Consider the following 21,216-nt stretch of genomic DNA (forward strand, 5'->3'; position numbering starts at 1 on the left):
CAGGTACAGGGCCCAAGGACTTGGGCCATCTTCTGCTGCTCTCCCAGACCATAGCAGAGAGCTGGATCAGAAATGGAGCAGCTGGGACTCAAACTGGTGCCCATATGGGATGCCGGCACTGCAGGCGGCAGCTTTACCTGCTATGCCACAGCGCCAGCTTCTGCATTGCTATTTTGATGTCCCTTACTGTCTCCAAACTGTTAAAGTTGAATTATTTTATTCTTTTGATTTTCGAGAAAACATTTACTTACTTACTTTGAAAGAGTTAATGGCGCGGGTGGGGGAGATATTTCATTTGCTGGTTCACTCCACAGATGGCCACACCAGCCAGTGCTGTGCCAGGGCAAAGCCAGGAACTTCTTCCAGGTCTCTCATGAGGGTGGCAGGGGCCCAAACACTTGGACCATCTTCTACTGCTTCTTCCCAGAGCATTTCAGGGAGCTGGATCAGAAGTGAAGCAGCTGGGACTCAAACTAGCACCTATATGGGATGTAAGTTTCACAGACAGCTTTAACTCGGTATGCCACAGTGTTGGCCTCTCTTTTACATTTTGATTAACATGAAATACTTGAATTTTTTAAAAAAGATTTATTTATTCGAAAGTTAGAGTTACAGAAAAACAGAGAAAGAGAGAGATCTTCCATCCGCTGGTTTACTCCCAAAATGGCTGCAAGGGCCAGAGCTGGGCTGATCCTAAGCCAGAAGCCAGGAGCTGGGAGCCAGGGACCAGGAGCTTCTTCCAGGCCTTCCTCATGGATGCAGGAGCACAAGGACTTGGGTCATCCTTGGTTGCCCTCCCAGGCACAATAGCAGAGAGCTGGATCAGAAGTGGAACAGCCAGGACTCAAAACAGCATGCATGTGAGGTGCCAGCATTGCAGGTGGTGGATTGACTTGCTATGCCACAGCACCGGCCCCAATATTTGTATACTTTTAAAGGGTATAGTACTGTATTTTAACACATGTACATCTGTAAACCAAAGCAGGCAACTAGCCATTCCTTCCCCCCCTCCCTCCATCCCTTCCTTTCTTCTCTCTCCTTTATTTGAAAATCAGAGCTGCAGAGAGAGAGAGGCACAGGGCAAAGAGGGATCTCCCATCCCTTGGTTCATTCCCTAAAATCCCAGCAGCCAGATCTGGACCAGGCTGAAGCCAGAAGCCAGGAACTCCACTCTGACGTCCTATAGGGGCAATAGGTGCCCAAGTATTTGAGCCATCTTTTGCTGTCTTCCCAGGCACATTAGCAAGAATCTGGATCAGAAGTGGAGCATCCAGGGTATGAGCCACCACTTTGATACAGGATGCTGGCATTGCAGAAATCTTTATCAGCCACACCATACCACCAGCCCCGATTTCCTTATCCTTTCTTTGTGTTTGGAGCTTCCTACCTCTCCTCTTCTCCAAACTTTTACTATAATCACTTAATTTTTTGAAACTGTGGACTTTTATTTAACCTTTTTTTAAGTTTTTTTTCTATTTTTTTTTATTATTTGAAAGGCAGAGTTACACAGAAAGAGGAGAGGCAGAGAGAGAGAGAGAGAGAGAGGTCCTCCATCCACTGGTTCACTCCCCAATTGGCTGCAACAGCTGGAGCTGTACTAATCCGAAGCCAGGAGCCAGGAGCTCCTTCTGGGTCTCCCACGTGGGTGCAGGGGCCAAGGACTTGGGCCATCTTCTACTGCTTTCCCAGGCCATATCAGAGAGCTGGATCAGAAGTGGAGCAGCCAGGTCTCGAACCGGTGCCCATATGGGATGCTGGCACTGCATGCAGCAGCTTTACCCGCTACGCCACAGCGCCAGCCCCTTACCTTTTTGTTTTTAAGAAAAATTTTGTATCTTTTTTATTTTAGTTTTATTTCAAAGACAGAGAGAGACAAACATATATTGTATTTGCTGATTCATTCCCCAAATGCCCTCAACAGCTAAGACTGGGCTAGACTGAAGCCAGGAGCCTGAAACCCAATCCTGGTGTCTCGTATCGCTGGCATGGACCCAACTATTTGAGTCGTTACCACTGCCTCCCATGGAGCTGGATTCATAAAGCAGAGCTGGAACTCAGACACTCCAAAATGCGATTTGGGCTCCTTTTTTGACTTTTTATTTTATTTTTTATTAATTTATTTGCATTTTGTTTGAAAGAGAGGGATGGAGGGAGGGAAATCTTTCATTTCACTGGTTCACTCCCTAAATGCCCACAATAGCCAGGGCTGGGCTAGACCAAAACTAGGAGCCCGGAACTCTCTCTGGGTCTCTCATGTGTGTGGCAGGAACCCCAAGTACTTGCCTCTTAGGATGTGCAAGAGCAGGAAGCTGTATTAGAAGTGTAGGCGTGTAGGAGCCAGAACTCAAATCAAGCACTTTAATATGGGATGTTGGTATTCCAATCAGTGCCACACCACCACCTCCCCATATTTGACCTTTTTTTTTTTTTAATTTATTTATTTGAAGGAGTTACACACAGAGAGAGGTCTTCCATCTGCTGGTTCACTCCTTGAATGGCCGCAGCAGCCAGAGCTGTGCCAGTCCGAAGCCAGGAGCCAGGAGACAGGAGCTTCTTCTGGGTCTCCCACATGGGTACAGGGTCCCAAGGACTTGGGCCATCTTCTACTGCTTTCCCAGGCCATAGCAGAAAGCTAGATCGGAAATGGAACAGCCAGGACTCAAACCGGCTCCCATATGGGATGCCAGCGCATTAACCCACTGCACAACAGTGCCGGCCCCCATATTTGACCTTTATAATGCTTTCTCTCATCTCAAAATTGCCACCATAGATTTTTTCTCCTTTTTTTTTTTTTTTAACATTTATTTATTTATTTGAAAAAGAGAGAGGGAAAGATGGTGAGAGAGAGATCATTCATCTGTTGGTTCACTCCCAAAATGACTGCTTCTGCCAGGTCTTGGCTAAGCTAAAGTCAGGAGCCAGGAGCTTCATCTGGGTCTCTCATTTGGGTGCACGGGCCCAAGCACCTGGACCATCCTCTATTGCTTTCCCAGATGCGTTAGTAGAGACATGGATTAGAAATGGAGCAGCAAGGACTTGACCTGGTGCCCATATGGGATGCTGGTGTCACAGGCGACTGCCCCATGATGCCAGACCCCACAATAGGTTTTTAAAAATTCCATAGTAGGCCAGTGCCGTGGCTCACTTGGTTAATCCTCCACCTGCAATGCCGGCATCCCATATGGGTGCCGGGTTCTAGTCCCAGTTGCTTCTCTACCAGTCCAGCTCTCTGCTGTGGCCCGGGAGGGCAGTGGAGGATGGCCCAAGTGCTTGTGTCCTTGCACCGCATGGGAGACCAGGAGGAACCACTTTGCTCCTGGCTTTGGATCAGCACAGTGCTGGCTATAGCAGCTGTTAGGGAAGTGAACCAACAGAAGGAAGACCTTTCTCTCTGTCTCTCCCTCTCACTGTCAAATAAAAAAAAATTCCATAGTAAAAAACTAAATGAATTCTTTTTTTTCTTTTTAAGATTTATTTTATTTATTTGAAAGAGTTACGGGGCATTGAGGGAGAGATATCTTCCATCTGCTGTTTTACTCCCTAAATGGCCTCAACGGCCAGAGCTGAACCAATCCAAAGCCAGGAGCCAGGAGCTTCTTCCAGGTCTCCCATGTGGGTGCAGGGGCCCAAGAACTTGGGCTATCCTCTGCTGCTTTCCCAGTCACATTAGCAGGGAGCTGGATTGGAAGTGGAGCAGCTGGGTTGCAAACTGGTGCCCATATGAGATGCTGGTGCTGCAGGCGGAGACTTTAAATCACTGCGCCACAGTGCCGGCCCTCAATGAATTCTTCTAAGATAACGGGAGACTCATCATCTTAGTCATATACCTAATTGTGATACCTGGAAAGTCAAAAAAACAGGTTAGTCTTCATGGATAGATCAATCTTCCATTAAGACAGTTTGTAGCTGAGCCTTATTTGAAGTCCTGTTGTATTATACTTCTCAAATCTACATTTCAGTTTTGCTTAGATAAGTGGTACAAGCAGGTCACCATTGTTTCCCTTTCTTCTATATTAATCATATAGTATCCTTAGTCTTTTCAGTCAGCTGACCTATCAGTGCGAATGTAGGAAAGTATATAACATACACACACACAGAGAGATTTATTTTTATTTATTTGAAAGGGAAAGTTAAATCTAGAATGAGAAATAGAGAGAGAGAGATCTTCCATCTGCTGGTTCACTCCCCAAATGGCTGCATTGGCCAGCACTGGGGCAGGCTGAAAGGAGCCAGGAGCTTCATCTGGGTCTCCCATGTGGGTGCAGAGGCCCAAAGACTTGGGCCATTCTTCGCTGCTTTCCCAGGCATATTAGCCCAGAGCTAGATTGGAAGTGGAGCAGCTAGGACTTGAACCCATGCCTATATGAGATTCCAGTATTGCAGATAGTGACTTAACCTGATAAGCCATAAAGCCAGCCCCTGTAAGAAGTGTATACATCCTTGATAATTCAAAAGGCAGATAGATAGATAATTGGCTTTTTTTTTTTTTTTTTTTGACAGGCAGAGTGGACAGTGAGAGAGAGAGAGACAGAGAGAAAGGTCTTCCTTTGCTGTTGGTTCACCCTCCAATGGCCGCCGCAGCTGGCGCTCTGCGACTGGCGCACCACGCTGATCTGAAGGCAGGGGCCAGGTGCTTCTCCTGGTCTCCCATGGGATGCAGGGCCCAAGCACTTGGGCCAACCTCCACTGCACTCCCGGGCCACAGCAGAGAGCTGGCCTGGAAGAGGGGCAACCGGGACAGAATCCGGCGCCCCAACCGGGACTAGAACCTGGTGTGCCGGCGCCGCAAGGCGGAGGATTAGCCTAGTGAGCCGCGGCGCTGGCCTGATAATTGGCTTTTTACTTCACAGTACATTAACAATTTAGGGTTGATGGTAGACAGCTGTCACTTTTTTTTTTTTTTTTTTTTTTTTTTTTTTTTTTTTTTAATGAGGCTCTTCATGCACCACATTAGTATTTGGAATTCTAAGAGCAAGAGCCTATCCAAATCACTTATTGTTGATGTTTTGCCAACTCAGTTTCCCTGGAATATAGTAGTGCTCCCTCTTGTGCACAACCAAGAGATTTCAGCTACTTGAGTTTGTCCAGGACAGCTTAGTGTTTCTCACTCCATCAGTTTTGGTTTGCTTTGCTTTCTTTGAAGTTTGAAAACAGACACATTCTTGGGTTTTTGTATTGGCAGACATTGTCTTGTTATGGATTTGTGTATCTGTGTATGTGTTTTAAGGAATAATTGTTGACTATAGTCCTGTAATAGTAGCTTAAATTTTCTCTTGGCTCTTGGTCTTTAAAGAGACCAGCATTTCTAAGGTTTTTGTTAGTTACTGTTTTTCTTGATCTGAGATAAATATGCTTTTGCCAGACCACGGGTCCCAGAAGTGAACAACAGAGTATGCATGTATTGCCAGCGTATCATCCACAACCTTTCTAAAGTGTTTATGTAAGAGTACTTTTTGCCTGCAGGTTTTTAAAAAGAGGGTATGCCAAGACGTAGTGGCCTCTGCTTTAGTTTTTACCTCATAGGACTGTAGGGCCACAGAGACTGCTGTTTATAATAGATCTTGGCAGGAGAATTCTGGTTGATTTTCTACCCTGGTTCCTTTACTGTAGAGAGCTATCAGGCGTACTGAAACCAGTGTGCCACTTTAAGAGCAGAGAACTGAGGTATCCTAGAATACTGGTAGGAGATAAATTATGAAAACCCTCTTTCCTAAGAGTGCTGCCATGTCTAGCTTTTCACATTGTTTCTGGCTTTCTGTACTGCTTAACTAGTCAGAACCAGTCAATACAGATTCCTCATTTGTATTAGTTAACATGAAAATAGGCACATACCAAATAAAATGTTTGAAACTTCAAAAGAAGAACAACATTCCTACCAAAGCCTTTAAAAAAAATGATGTATTTTAAAGATTTATTTATTTGATCTTTTTTTTTTTTTTTTTTTTTGGACAGGCAGAGTGGACATTGAGAGAGAGACAGAGGGAAAGGTCTTCCTTTTGCCGTAGGTACCCTCCAATGGCCACCGCGGCCAGTGCGCTGCGGCGGGCGCACCGCGCTGATCCGATGGCAGGAGCCAGGTACTTATCCTGGTCTCCCATGGGGTGCAGGGCCCAAGCACTTGGGCCATCCTCCACTGAAAGGCAGAGTTACAGAGAGGCAGAGAGAAGTTGGTCTTCCATCTGTTGGTTCACTCCCCAGATGGCTGCAACGACCAGAGCTGGGCTGATCCAAAGCCAGGATCTTTTTCCCGGTCTCCCACTTGGGTGTGGGAGCCCATGGATTTTGGACCATCCTGTACTGCTTTCTCAGGCCACAGCAGGGAGCTGGATTGGAAGTGGAGTAGCTGAGACTTGAGCCGGTACCCATATGGGATACCTGCATTGCAGGCTGCAGCTCTACTTGCTACCCTACAGTGCCAGCCCCCCAAAGCCTTTTGTATTGCTAGTCTCATCTTTTACACAAGCACCAGTAGCTGGTGCCATTCTCCTGGGACCACAAGTCACTGATGTGCTTACAGGGAGGAGCACTCTATTGTTTGTAGTTTCCCCACCACTGTTGAGATCTGAACTTTATTCCTCTATGTTATGTTTGCGTTGTCTCTTGAGAGTGGGTATTTTAGAGTTGAGGACACCAGAAGAAAAGTCACACATCAGGCAAACAACAGTTTTAAAGTGAGAATAATGTCTTAGAATTTACCCCTTGTATGTTTCATCTTCTTCAAACTGAGAACAGTCCGACATACTTTACTTTGAATGTCAGCTTAAAAAGTTGTAGTGAAAGTGGACATGTGTTACCTTTGAGTAGAGAGAACAGTCCCTGAAACTGTGAGTCTGTGTTTCATCCCCGTGCCTCTTCATGGACATCATTCTTAGGTCCTGCAGAATCAATGGGATGGATGGCTGTTCCTGAGGTCGCTGGAAACACACATCTTCTTGAGGAACTGCCTCACTTTTGTTATGTGTTCATTCTCACAGGGTAGATTGTTAGTCAGAGGTTGTTGATTCTGATAATTGCTTCTTATCAGTTGTATGAGACATTGGGTAGCCCAAGAATTATCTGGGTAGGTTTACATGTATGTGAGACAGAGAAAGAGGCCTCTTCTACAGTTTCATAATAAACTTCACTCAGCATAGGACCACTGATTGCCTAACATTTTTTTCTTTTGCTTGAACTCAGGGGCAGAGGCCTGGCCTCCAGGGGTTTGTCTTAAGTATGTCGGGGGAGACCAGTTTGGACATGTGAACATGGTGATGGTGAGATCGCTAGAGCCCCAAGAGATTGCAGATGTCAGCGTCCAGATGTGCAGCCCCAGCAGAGCAGGAATGTATCAGGGACAGTGGCGGATGTGCACTGCTACAGGACTCTACTATGGAGGTGAGTATGTCCTTGTGCAGCCCAGGGTGAAGGAATTCAGGTAACATCTTACAGCATTCCCAGTGTTGCTCACAGAGTTTGTTGAATTGTATAACAGGGTGTGACCTCTTTTAAACAGTTGCCCCTTGCAGGTAAATGATTTGATTCTAATGACTAATTGATTCAGTCTAGTGTTCTTCCTTTTATCTCAGGAATTTAATGAAGAATTAATTTATTTTGCATTATAAACAATGATCTAATAGTGCTGCTGGTTTGTTTTGTGTGTGTGTGTGTGTGTGTGTTTTAAGATTGATTGATTTGAAATTTAGAGTTACATAGATCTTCTATCCACTGGTTCACTCTCCAAATGGCTACAACAGCTGGGTGTGGACCAGACCGAAGCTAGGAGCTTCTTCTGAGTCTCCCACGAAGGTGCAGGGGCCCAAGAGTTTGGGCCATCTGCTACTGCTTTCCCAGGCTCATTAGCAAGGATTTAGATCAGAAGTGGAGTAGCTGGGACCTGAACCAACTCACTTATGGGATGCTAGCTCTGCAAATGGCAGATTAACCTGCTACGCCATAGTACTGGCCTCTGCTTTTTTTTTTTTTTTTTAAGAGTTATTTATTTATTTGAAAGTCAGAGTTACACACAGAAATAGAGGCAGAGAGAGTGAAAAAGGTATGCCTTCCATCCGCTGGTTCACTCCCCAAATAGCAGTAATGGCTGGAGCTGCGCCAATCCAAAGCCAGGAGCCAGTAGCTTCTTCTGGGTCTCCCAGGCAGGTGCAGGGGCCCAAGCGCTTGAGCCATCTTCTGCTCTCCCAGCCCACAGCAGAGAGCTGGATCAGATGTGGAGCAGCCGAGACTCGAACTGGCACCCATATGGCATTTGACAGGTGCTTTAAGAATATTAAAAGCAGCTCTCAGGCTGGCACTGTGGCTCACTTGGTTAATCCTCCACCTGCAACGCTGGCATCCCATATGGGCACTGGGTTCTAGTCCCGGTTGCTCCTCTTCCTGTCCAGCTCTCTGCTGTGGCCCGGGAAGGCAGTGGAGGATGGCCCAAGTGCTTGGGCCCCTGCACCCACATGGGAGACCAGGAGGAAGCACCTGGCTCCTGGCTTCAGATTGGCACAGTGCACCAGCCGTAGCGGCCATTTGGGGGGTGAACCAACGGAAGGAAGACCTTTCTCTCTGTCTCTCTCTCTCTGTCTAACTCTATCTGTTTAAAAAAAAAAAAAAAAAAGGCAGCCCTCATTCTCGGAGTCTGTAGACACAAGTCATAAAGCAGAAAATGCACAGGATGTGTATATGCCTTCTTGCTTTACTGTCTGTCACACTGCTAAGGTCTCATTCTTTCCCTTTGTTGCCAAGCTTTTTATTTATTCGAGAGGCAGAGAGAGGAGACGACATGTATATCTGGAAATAGAAAGAAAGGACAAAATGAACACTGCTGTCCCTTGCTCACTCCTCAAATGCTTATAACGGCTGAGACAGGCTTGAGCTGAAGCTGGGGTCTGGGAACTCAATCCAGGACTACCACGAGGGTGGCAGGAACCCCATTTCTTGAGACATCACCATTGCTTCCCAGGTTCTGCATCAGCAGGAGGGTGGAGTCAGGAACTAGACTCAGGCGTGGAACCAAGGTGCTGTGATACGGGACTCAGCTATCTCAGCCTAAGCTAGGCCAAATGCCCACCCCTTATAAGTTTTCCTCCCTCTCTCCTTCCCCCCTTCCCTCCCTTCCTTTGTGAGAAATAGTCTGATTTGCTTTTGGGGGTGAAGAGGCTTTGGCGCTCTTGGCGGGGAAGGTAGGCTTCCTCTATACTATCATGGGCTTCTGACTGCACACGATGGCATGGCCTCTGGGGGCGTCAGCCATGTGTACATCAGCACAATGTTGGCTCTTGTGAATCATGTGCCTTATGCTGCCGAGAGCGGGCCCGTGCGTTCTTGTTGATGTTGATCCATATGTAGGAGGTAGCTGGCTTTTACTGACTGGATGTCCACTTCATGACTACCACAGTACCCCTGCTATCAGCTACCAGCTCCACAGCCATAGTCTTGTGATGATTCAACATGTTGTAGAGGAAAGAATTGTGGGCCTTTGGGTTGCTGGGTTCAGTGTTGTGTCTGCTTGAACCTCTTGATAGGAAACTGGAGCAGTTGGGCATCACCATCTGTTGCAGATGCGTGGACATGGCGGAAGCTCTTCTCAATGCATTGACTAGAAACAGTGGCCAAGCTTTACAAACAGTGATCTGTACTTATTCTGTCTTTTTTACATTTTTTGTTCACTTTTCAACTAAGTCTGTCCTTTACTCATGCCCTATTCCAGTGAATGTTTATCAGATCTAGTAGCCTCTCTACAGGTTTTTTTTTTTTTTGACAGAGTGGACAGTGAGAGAGAGAGACAGAGAGAAAGGTCTTCCTTTGCTGTTGGTTCACCCTCCAATGGCCGCATCGCACTGATCCCAGGGCAGGAGCCAGGTGCTTCTCCTGGTCTCCCATGGGGTGCAGGGCCCAAGCACTTGGGTCATCCTCCACTGCACTCCCTGGCCACAGCAGAGAGCTGGCCTGGAAGAGGGGCAACCGGGACAGAATCCGGCGCCCCGACCGGGACTAGAACCCAGTGTGCCGGCGCCGCAAGGCGGAGGATTAGCCTAGTGAGCCGCGGTGCCGGCCTACAGTTTTCATACTAGCCAACGTTCTGATTATTGTTTGGCAGCATACCAGTATTTTTTGGAATGTTTCCTTCGTAAACTCAGATGTCACCTCTCTTGTATCTCTTCCTCCTTTCTGAATGTTCTTTCTCTGTTTCCAGTTTCATCTTTGCCCTGGGATTGCTAGATTCTGAACTGGGCCCCGTTCATGCTGGAATATTTCATCTCACCCACATGGCTTCGGTTGTTACCAGTACACCATACATAGTGATGCTCAAGTTCCTGTCTGTCCGCATGAGCAGAACACCTAGTGTTCTGTAGATTTCTGAATTGTAACATCTCCCAAACAAAACTTCCATCTCTTCCCTACTAGATATTAAGTCAGAAATCTAAGTCATCCTTTGTCTTTTCCATTTCCTTAATAACAAACCAATTCCGGTTGGTTCTACTCTATCCCATGCCCTGGAGAGCCAAAGAGAAATGAACAGTAAATAATCCTTGCCCATAGGTGGCTCTTTTAATTAATTATTAATTTAAGATTTATTGATCTGAAAGTCAAAGCTACAAAGAGGGTGAAAGACAGAGAAGGAGAGAGAGAGATCATCCATCTGCTAGTTCACTCCCAAGATGGCAGCAACATCCAGGGCCAGGAGCTTCTTCCAGGTCTCTCAGGTGGGTGACTGGAGCCCAAACACTTGGGCCATCTTTCGCTGCTTTTCCCAGGCCATTAGTAGGGAGCTGGATTGGAAGTAGAGCAGCCAGGACTTGAATCGGCACCCACAGGGGAGGCCAGTATGTGGGCTTTACCTGCTAGGTCACAAAGCCTGTGCCTCCTTAGTGAGTTCTTAACTAGACTCATGGCTCTGTTTGTTTTTTGTTTTTTGTTTTGTTTTGTTTTTTAGATTGATTTATACATAAAATGTGTATGGCTTAAATTTTATAAGGTTATTAATTGATTTGAAAGGCAGAGTTACAGAGAGGGATTTGGGAGAGAGATCTTCTATTCTCTGGTTCACTTCCCAAATGGCCACAACAGCCAGGGCTGAACCAGACTGCAGCCAGAAGCTTCTTCCAGGTCTCTCACATGGGTGCAGGGGCCCAAGCACTTGAACCATCTTCTGCTACTTGTCCTGGTTCATTAGCAGAGAGCTGGATTGAAAGTGGAGCAGCCAGGACTCAAACCAGCACCTGTTAAAGGTGCCAGTGGTCACAGGGGGTGTTTTTACCTGCTGTGCCACAGTGTCGGCCCCAGCTCATGGCTCTTAACTGGATGTGGCTTATATACCAGTGGGACCTTCAGGATTATTTTAAGGAGTCCTTGTATTAATGTTGTCCTCTCTTTGCCCTACCCATATATATTTAAATATTTGTGTATATATGTATGTATTTGAAAGGCACAGTGACACAGAAAGAGGAGATAGAGAAAGATCTTCTATCTGTTGGTTTACTTCCCAAGTGCCCACTATAGGCAGGGCTAAGTGAGGCCAAAGCCAGCAGCCAGGAAGTTCATACTGATCTCCCACATGGAAGACAGGGTCCCAAGCACTTGGGCCATCTTCTGCTGCCTTCCTAGACACATTAGCAGTAAGCGGGATCAAAAGTAGAGCAGCTGGGAGTTGAACCAGTATTCTGTATGGGATGCTTGCATTGCTAATGGTAGTTTAACTTGCTGTACCACAGTGCCTGCCCTCATATATATTTTTGTAGCCAATGGAAACTTTAAATATTTTTACAGTTTCAAAAATTTTAATATTAGATTAGGCTGTTTCACAGTGCTTGTGTTACATCATTCCTTGTCAGAAACTTTTCTGTCTACTATAATGGAGCCTAACTTCTTGGCATGAGATTAAAGCACTTCACAATCTGGTGTTGCCTTGTTAACGCTTTGATCTTTAGTTTCCACATGCCTTCGTTTCTCCGTGCCCTTGCTCACGTTCTTCCCATTGCCTGAAATATTTTTTTTATTTCTGGCAAACTCCTACTATTTCTCAAAGACCCCCGATTCAGTCACTTTTCCTCCTCCTCTCCATACACCCCCTTTTGTACTTCCCCGCACCCTGGGGAGATTGGCTGCTCTTTTTTTCATTACCAAACACATTGTATCTTAGGTGTTTGCTTTCTTTATTCTTGCTTGCTTGCTTGCTTCTTGCTCCTTGCTTCTTGCTTCTTTTTTTTTTGACAGGCAGAGTTAGAGAGAGAGACAGAGAGAAAGGTCTTCCTTTTTCTGTTGGTTCACCCCCCAAGTGGCCGCTACGGCCGGCGCGCTGTGCCAATCTGAAGCCAGGAGCCAGGTGCTTCTCCTGGTCTCCCATGCGGGTGCATGGCCCAAGGACCTGGGCCATCCTCCACTGCCTTCCCGGGCCACAGCAGAGCGCTGGACTGGAAGAGAAGCAACCGGGACAGAACCAGTGCCCCAACTGGGACTAGAACCTGGGGTGCCGGCGCCACAGGCAGAGGATTAGCCTATTGAGCCGCGGCGCCGGCCTCTTATTCTTTTTTCACACTAAATTGTATTTACTGAATAATAAATAATCACATTTGTACATGTAATCACATGCATGTGCAACTACATCTCAAAGTGCAAAGAGATTATGTCTCTTCCCTTCAGGACTCTTACTTTCAGGCAACCTCTGGTAAGAATCTCTAAGAAGTTTCACCCACCTCTGAGCTCTAATGTGTTCTCCTCACTTTTCACTCCTCTGCTTCTCTTTCACTCCAGTTAATTTGAAAGATGTGTCCTATCACCTTTAAAACTGAAAGTGATAAATGTCTGATTATCTGTAAATTCAAAAAGCAGAGCACAGTAAATGGTTTAATAATTCATATAGTCAGCTGGCGCCGTGGCTCACTAGGCTAATCCTCTGCCTGCGCCACTGGCACACCGGGTTCTAGTCCCGGTTGGGGTGCCGGATTCTGTCCCGGTTGCCCCTCTTCCAGGCCAGCTCTCTGCTGTGGCCCGGGAGTGCAGTGGAGGATGGCCCAAGTGCTTGGGCCCTGCACCCCATGCGAGACCAGGAGAAGCACCTGGTCCTGGCTTCAGATCAGCGTGATGCGCCGGCCGCAGCGCGCCAGCTGTGGCGGCCATTGGAGGGTAAACCAACGGCAAAAGGAAGACCTTTCTCTCTGTCTCTCTCTCTCACTGTCCACTCTGCCTATTAAAAAAAATTAAAAAAAAAAAATAACACATATAATCTTTTGGTTTTCAAGCATTTTTTAAGGATGGGGAGCCATTTCCTTGGTAAAAGCACATGCAAGGGCACTTCAGAACGCTGCAGTTAAAATTATTTTTGGTACAAAAAATTTGAAACCAGTGCAGTTTTTTCATAATACACATTTTCTGTTTACTTTTGAAGACCCCACATACAAATATTCCCTTCTAAAGAGAGAAAGGGTAAAAATGAAATTTTGTTTTGTGGAATTGACTTCCTTGGCATTTGTTTCCTTCCCCTCCTGTGTCTGAGACAGCCTCCAGCAGTCTATGAAGTACAGTTCACACACTCTGATCTGCTTCAGTGCAGACTTTTTTTTTCCATTCTACAAACTACTCTAGTTCATTGACTCTGGATAAATATATCTTGGTATTAGAGATGCTGTGAGACACAAAGGGGAGATATTATGTATAAACTACAACTGTGAAAACTTAAAGAGAAAATATTGTCATAATGGCCATGATGGGCTCTTCTCTGGTTTTTCTCCCTGCTTTCCTGCTTATATCTCACTGAGCAGAGTGGGGTGACAAGAATGTGGGCCGTGGGGTTGTTTGGACACAAACGTGGACAGACCAGGTGATGTCTCTGTGCTTCATGTTAACATTTGAATAACAAAGGTGTTTTTTGCTTGCATTTGTTTTTGATGGAGTTGGTCTCTTCTGGAAGTATAGTTTTTAGATGGTCTTCTCTAGAAATTACCTGCTCTTTATTTATCTTAAGCTCATTTCTCTCTATTTTTTAAGGGTTTATTTATTTATCTAAGATGCAGAGTTAGAGAGAGAGAGACAGAGGGAGAAGGAGAGGTCTTCATCTGCTGGTTCACTCCCCAAATGGCTGCAGTGGCCAAAGTGAGCTGATCTGAAGCCAGGAGCTTCTTCCGGGTCTCCCACGTGGATACAGGGGCCCTAGAACTTGGGCCATCCTCCATTGCCTTCCTAGCCCATTAGAGGAGCACTGGATTGGAAGAGGAGCAGCTAGGACATGAACTGCTGGCCAAACAGGATGCTGGTGATGCAGGTGGAGACTTAGCCTACTACTTCACAACACTGGCTCCCTTTTTTCTTCTTTAAGAATAACTTTTTCTGTAGTCTATGCTTTACCAAATGGATCCTCTCCCCTTATTTTTGATTGGCTACACTCTCAGAGTTCATCAGAATATGTGTTCTAAACATGGTTTGTGGACAGCTCTTCATTGTGTAGGGCATATGACAAGACCTCCTTCCCTTCCACTAAATACCGTAGTTTCACCTGTTCATCATGACAACCAACACTTCTTCCCTATCATACACACTTCTCTCTTGGTCAATGACAAATAAGTGCCTGTTTTTTTGGCACATTGATTTTTCAAACCTCAGCTTTTTATTTTCTTTTTACTGACTTTGTTACCCTTCCTCACTACACCTCACCAAAGAAAATAGCTTCTTCGATAAAATTTCCTTCTTAACTCATCCAAGTAGCACATAGTAAATACTAGCAAATTCTAGTATTTACTATGTGTCAGGCATTTGTATTGGACTTTTTGCATATAACTAGTGCAAGAAATATTGTCTGCATATTATGAATGAGGAAGTTGAAGAACGGAGAAAATTAGTGATTTATCTAAGATCTAGTGTTATTAAATTGGTTATAAACTACAGGCAGAAAATAATAAAATAATTTTGTATCTTTTGTCATGAATTTGACCCGAACTGCTCTGTGGGGTTCCAAAGCACAGTTTGGTTCCAGAATGATGATCTCTTTTGGGGTTTACTGAGGATAATGGTCTAGAAATCTTCTCTCCACTTAGAGAGTAAGCATGAGGGTGGTGTTGAGATTTACAGAGCTGATGTTAGGTAGCTGGGCAAGTGTTAGTGCTCCTGTGTGCAAGAAGGTATACAGTTCTAGCCGGCGCCGCAGCTCACTAGGCTAATCCTCCGCCTAGGGGCGCCGGCACACCGGGTTCTAGTCCCGGTCGGGGCACCGGATTCTGTCCCGGTTGCCCCTCTTCCAGGCCAGCCCTCTGCTGTGGCCAGGGAGTGCAGTGGAGGATGGCCCAGGTGCTTGGGCCCTGCACCCCATGGGAGACCAGGAAAAGCACCTGGCTCCTGGCTCCTGCCATCGGATCAGCGCGGTGCGCCGGCTGCAGCGCGCCGGCCGCGGCGGCCATTGGAGGGTGAACCAACGGCAAAGGAAGACCTTTCTCTCTGTCTCTCTCTCTCTCACTGTCCACTCTGCCTGTCAAAAAATAAAAAAAAATTAATAAATAAATAAAAAAAAAAAGAAGGTATACAGTTCTATGGCTCATTGGACTCTAAGCAGCATGAGTAGTTCTCATTTTAACCTACACACGAAAACTGACATGCTTCCCCTCCTAGTAGAGTGCCATCTTACAGACTTGTGTAAGAGATTTATCCCAGTACCCAGTGCTTTCCTCTGAGCCACAGTGAGCTGGTTGTGAATGAAGTAAGCCAAGGTCAGGTGATACCCTGCTGATGTGGGTTTTCAGTGCTTAATGTAATTCTTGTTAAATATGTCCTAGGGACATTTCACATGTGGATTACTTATACATGATTCAATTAGTTTCTCAGAGGTTAAAAATGAACCTTTCCTTTCTAAGCTTCCAAACCACTAGATATCCCACATGTTAGGAAACTAATAGGGGGCTCTTGTTAAGCCACACTGATTGTTTCTTTGCTAAAACCTTTGTAAGTTCTTCCATTTCTGCATTTAACAGCATATCCTCTCTAGCCAAGTAATGTGAGGGATTTCCCTCCCTACTCCTCTCCTGTATTATAACTGATCGTGTTGTGAAAGAAGCTCTGATTTCATACATATTTCCTCTTTTTTTTTTTTCCCTTAAAGGTTTATTTTATTTATTTGAAAGGCAGAGTTACAGAGAGGCAGAGGCAGAGAGAGAGAGAGAGGGAGGGAGGGAGGGAGGGAGGGAGGGGTCTTCCATCCGCTGGTTCACTCCCCAGATAGCTGCAACGGCTGGAGCTGTGCCAATCCAAAGCCAGGAGCCAGGAGCTTCTTAAATCATGAGTTGCCTTTACAGATCAAATTTTGTTTTGATAAGAGAAATACTAGCTTAAGCAGATTGTGAATTGTATGGGAAATGTTTTAGAAAGAGTATTTCAAAATGTGAGATTTGAAATTCTATTTTTATGCCAGAAAGTGATAGGCTTTTCCACTTTTAAAAAAATTTTATAGAGCTTACATTATTATTATTTTACGATTCATTTATTTATTTGTAAGGCAAAGTTGGGAAAGACAGATCTTGCCATCCGCTGGTTCACCCCCCAAATGACCCCAATGGTCTGGGTTTTGAACTGTGCCTGTATGGGATTCTGCCACTACAGATGGCCCCTTTGCCCACTACAGCCCTGGCTTTTCAGCTTTGAAAACGAAGTCTACTTTCAGTTGCACTGCCACCAAATGATGATGATGATTTGGTGGTTATGTCTGGTTTTGTATGAGTCTAAGGCAACATGAGGTGCTATACTGTTTTAATTAACCTCTGAAATGCAGATATGTAGATCTGAATCTCTATAAGCCAATAGAAAATCCAGAAATCCCATGAAACTTGGATCCTTTTATAAAATGCAGGAATGCACATGATATTTGCATGTCAGGTATGAAGAAAGAAGTTTGCATGGGGGGAGGGTTTGTGTGTTTGTTTATTTGAAAGGCAGAGTTACAGAGAGAGAGAGAGAGAGAGAGAGAGAGAGGTCTTCCATCCGCTGGTTCACTCCCCAATTGGCCACAACGACTGGAACTGTGCCAATCCTAAGCCAGGAGCCAGGAGCTGCTTCTCGGTCTCCCACGAGAATGCAGGGGTTCAAGGACTTGGGCCATCTTCTACTGCTTTCCCAGGCCATAGCAGAGAGCTGGATTGAAAGTGGAGCAGCCAGGACTCGAACCAGTGCCTATATGGGATGCTGGTGCTGCAGGCTGTGGTTTTACTCACTACGCCACAGTGCCAGCCCCGTTGTTTTGTTTTGATTTTTATTATTTTGGGAAGCAGAAAGCTCCTGTCTGATATTTCATTCTTCAGATGCCTGCAGTAGGCCAGAGCTAAGTTGGGCTGAGCTGAAGCCAAGAGCTGAGAGTTCAATCCAGGTGTCCCACATTACTTGAGCTTTAACCTGCTACCTCCCAGTGTCTGCATTACTATGATAGTATGAAGCTGGAATCAGGGGCCAGAGCCAAGAACCAAACCCTGCTATTCTAAAGATTTATTTTACTTACGTGAAAGGCAAAGTTACAAGAGGCAAAGGCTGAGAAAGAGAGAGGTCTACCGTCCCCTGCTTCACTCCCAAAATGAGTGCAGTGGCTTGGCCAATCCAAAGCCAGGAGCCAGGAGCTTCTTCCACTTGTCTGCTGTGGCTTGGGAAAGCAGTGGAAGATGGCCTCTGCACCCACATAGGAGACCCGGAGGAAGCTTCTGGCTCCTGGCTTCAGATGGGTGCAGCTTCGGCTGTTGTGGCCATCTGGGGAGTGAACCAGTGGATAGAAGACCTTTCTCCCCCCTCCCCCTCCCCCCCCCCCCCGCCTCTGCTCTCTGTAACTCTGCCTTTCAAATAAATAAGTAAATCTTTTTAAAAAAATTTTTTTAAAATTTATTTTATGGGGCCAGCATTGTGGTATAGCAGGTAAAGCCGCCACCTGCAGCGCCAGCATCCCATATGGGTGCCAGTTTGTGTCCCGGCTGCTCCACTTCTGAACCAGCTCTCTGCTAATGTGCCTGGGAAAAAGTAGAAGATGGTTCAAGTCCTTGGGCCCCTGTACCCCCGTGGGAGACCCAGAGGAAGCTCCTGGCTCCTGACTTCAGATCAGCCCAGCTTAAGCCATTGAGACCATTTGGGGAGTGAATCAGTGTCTGGAAGACCTCTCTGCCTCTGCTTCTCTGTAAGTATGACTTTCAAATAAATTAATTTTTTTTTAAATTAATTTATTTGAAAGGCAGAGTTAGAGAAAGAGAGGGTGACCTTTGTGCACTGGTTCACTCCCCAAATGGCCGCAATGGCCTGGACTGGCCAGGCTGAAGCCTTAACCTGGGTTTGTGCAGGAGTCCAAGGACATGCACCATCTTCTTCTGTTTTCCCAGGTGCATTAGCAAGGAATTGGATGAGAAACGGAGCAGCTGGGACTCGAACTGGCGCCTATATGGGATAGAGGCATTGCTTAGCCACAACACTGGCCCCATCAGAAATACTTTGTACTAAGGGACTGGCATTGTGGCACAGTAGTTTAAGCTGTTGCTATTAACATAGGCATCCCATATCAGAGTGCCACTTCAAGTCCTGGCTACTCTGCTTCCCATTCAGCTTCCTGCTTGTGCATCTGGGAAGTTAGTGAAAGATGACCCAAGTACTGGGGCCCCAGCCACCCATGTGGGAAACCTGTATGGCTTTTGTATGGCATTCCTGGCTGCTGACTTCAGCCTGGCCCAGACCTGCTGGTTTCAGCCATTATTTTGGTTAAAGATCTATCTATCTATCTATCTATCTATCTATCTATCTATCTATATATATATCTATCTGTCTGTCTGTCTGTCTATCTATCTATCTATTTGAAAGGCAGAGTGACAGAGATGGAGAGAGATAGAGAGGTCTTCTATGTCTGGAATAGCCACGATGGTTGGGACTGGGCTAGGTCAAACCCAGGAGCCTGGAACTTCACTTGGATTTCCCACATGAGTGGCAGAGGCATGTTTGGCTGCTTTTCCAGGCATATTAGCAGGGAGCTGGATTGGAAGCAGAGCAGCTGGACTCAAACTGGTACTCTGACATGGGATGCCAGTGTTGTAGGCAGAAGCTTAACCATCTACACCACAATGCTGGCCCCAATAAATAAATCTTAAAGGAAAAAAAAATAACACCAAAATAAACTTACCTTTTAATTTCATTTTTCCATGAACTTTTTGAAGTGTATTCCTGTTGTAAAAAGATTCAGTAGGAGGGCAGAAATATAATTTGAAATCAGCATGTTTTCTTATGTTAGCCAGAGCCCTGCTATTAACAGAAACATCTTTGATCTGGAATATTACCTTCTATTTAAAAAAATATTTGAAAGGCACAGTTACGTTGGGGGTGGGGGGGAGGAGGAAGGGGAGATATCTTCCATCTGATGGTACACTCTCTGCATGGCTTACAACAGCCAGGCCTGGGCCAAGCCAAAGTTAGAACCCGGGAGCTTCATCTGCGTCTCCCATATGGGTATAGGGGCCAAGCTTTGGGCCATCTTCCACTGCTTTTCCTGATGTATTACCAGGGAGCTAGATAGGAAGGGGAGCAGCGAGGTCTCAAATCAGCACCCACATGGGATGCTGGCATGGAAAGTGGCAGCTTTACTCACTACACCACAATGTCAACCCTTTTGCCTTCTGAATATAAGGGATGATAGTTATTTTAAAATTTTTTAACCAAGTATACTACTTTTTTAAGATTAATTTATTTATGTGAAGGGATTACAGAAAGAGAGAAGGGTGGAGAGATATCTTGTCATCTAATAGTTCACTCCTCAAATGGCCACAACATCTGGAGCTGGGCTGATCTGAAGCCAAGAGCCAGGAGCTTCTTCCAGGTCTCCCACATGGTTGCAGGGCCCTAGGACTTGGACCATCTTCCACTGCTTTTTCCAGGCACATTAGCAGGGAGCTAGAGGGAAGTGGAGCAGCCGGGATTCAAAGTGGTGCCCATATGGGATGCCGGCACTGTAGGCGACAGCTTTACCCAGTACTCCACAGCACTGGCCCCCAAGTATACGTCTTTATCAAAATAATATTATGCTTATTGGTAAAAGAAAAATATTTGTAAAACCATTGACCATTTTTAATTAATTAATTAATTTATTTATTTTTTGACAGGCAGAGTTAGAGACAGAGAGAGAGAGACAGAAAGGTCTTCCATTTTCTGTTGGTTCACCCCCCAAGTGGCTGCTGCGGCTGGTGCGCTGCGCCAATCTGAAGCCAGGAGCCAGGTGCTTCCTCCTGGTCTCCCGTGTGGGTGCAGGGCCCAAGGACCTGGGCCATCCTTCACTGCCTTCCCAGGCCACAGCAGAGAGCTGGACTGGAAGAGGAGCAACCGGGACAGAATCCGGCGCCCCAACCGGGACTAGAACCCGATGTTTTGGCACCGCAGGTGAAGAATTAGCCTAGTGAGCCGCGGTGCTGGCCACCATTGACCATTTTTATATTAAATACTTAGCCATAATTTGCCTTTTTGTGTATATGCATTAGTAAGCTGTGGACTGTAGCATAGGTTATATTTAGGTAAGAAGTGTTTTGTTAACTTACAGAATACAACCTTGTCAGAGTACAAGATTTACAAGTAAAACTTACTGTACTTCCATGATTTTTGTTTTTAAGATTGTATTCATTTATTTGAGAAGTAGAGTTACAGACAGCGAGGGGGGAGAGAGAGAGAGACAGGTCTTCCATCCCCTGGTTTACTCCCCAAATTGTCGCAGTAGCCAGAGCTGGTCCGATCTGAAGGCCAGGAGCCTCTTCTGGATCTCCCACGTGGATGCAGGGACCCAAACACTTGGGTCATATTCTCTACTGCTTTCCCAGGCCATACCAGAGAGCTTGATTGGAAGTGGAGTAGCTGGGACTAGAACCGGTACCCATGTGGGATGCTGATGCCAGAGGTGGAAGATTAACCCTACTGTGCCACAGTGCCAGCCCCTCGGTGATTCTTGTGACAATAATTGTAATGTGCATCATTGGTTTGATGTTCACTTTGCTTATAGGGAGCAGGATAGAGGTGCTGTATTAAATGAATGTATTATATGATATGTGCTGATTTCATAAATAGGAAAAGTATTCATTTTAAAATTTCCCATTCCCTCCACAAAATACTTCTATATATGCTGATACTGTTTCAGATGAGATATTCTTAAGAAGGTTTTGCTGAATTGTTGGACAGTAATGTTTAGTGAGTGCCATTGTGTACACTTGATACTAAATCAACCAGAGCATGTCATCTATGAATAAGGAAGCAAGCATAATG

At 45.7% G+C, this 21,216-nt stretch overlaps 1 protein-coding gene and 1 pseudogene across 9 annotated transcripts in view; one reads left to right on the forward strand and one right to left on the reverse strand.

Moving 5' to 3' along the window:
- ILRUN (inflammation and lipid regulator with UBA-like and NBR1-like domains) overlaps positions 1 to 21,216 on the forward strand; it is a 107,701-nt gene that overhangs the window by 41,644 nt on the left and 44,841 nt on the right. For 5 of the 8 annotated variants that reach the window (XM_008262797.5, XM_089334067.1, XM_051855761.3 and 2 more), the window contains exon 3: positions 7,177 to 7,374. The exons of the other annotated variants lie outside the window; for them this stretch is intronic. In XM_008262797.5, coding sequence (XP_008261019.2) covers positions 7,177 to 7,374 — 198 coding nt within the window. The remainder of the gene's footprint in view (positions 1 to 7,176; positions 7,375 to 21,216) is intronic. 8 annotated transcript variants of the gene reach the window in all.
- Positions 7,950 to 9,697, reverse strand: LOC127493150 (large ribosomal subunit protein eL28 pseudogene; annotated as a pseudogene). The gene has a single exon (XR_016234650.1). The product of XR_016234650.1 is annotated as a large ribosomal subunit protein eL28 pseudogene (transcript).

Source organism: Oryctolagus cuniculus, chromosome 5, assembly GCF_051225735.1.
Source record: "Oryctolagus cuniculus isolate XC-2025 breed Fujian yellow rabbit chromosome 5, ASM5122573v1, whole genome shotgun sequence".
NCBI lineage: Eukaryota > Metazoa > Chordata > Mammalia > Lagomorpha > Leporidae > Oryctolagus > Oryctolagus cuniculus.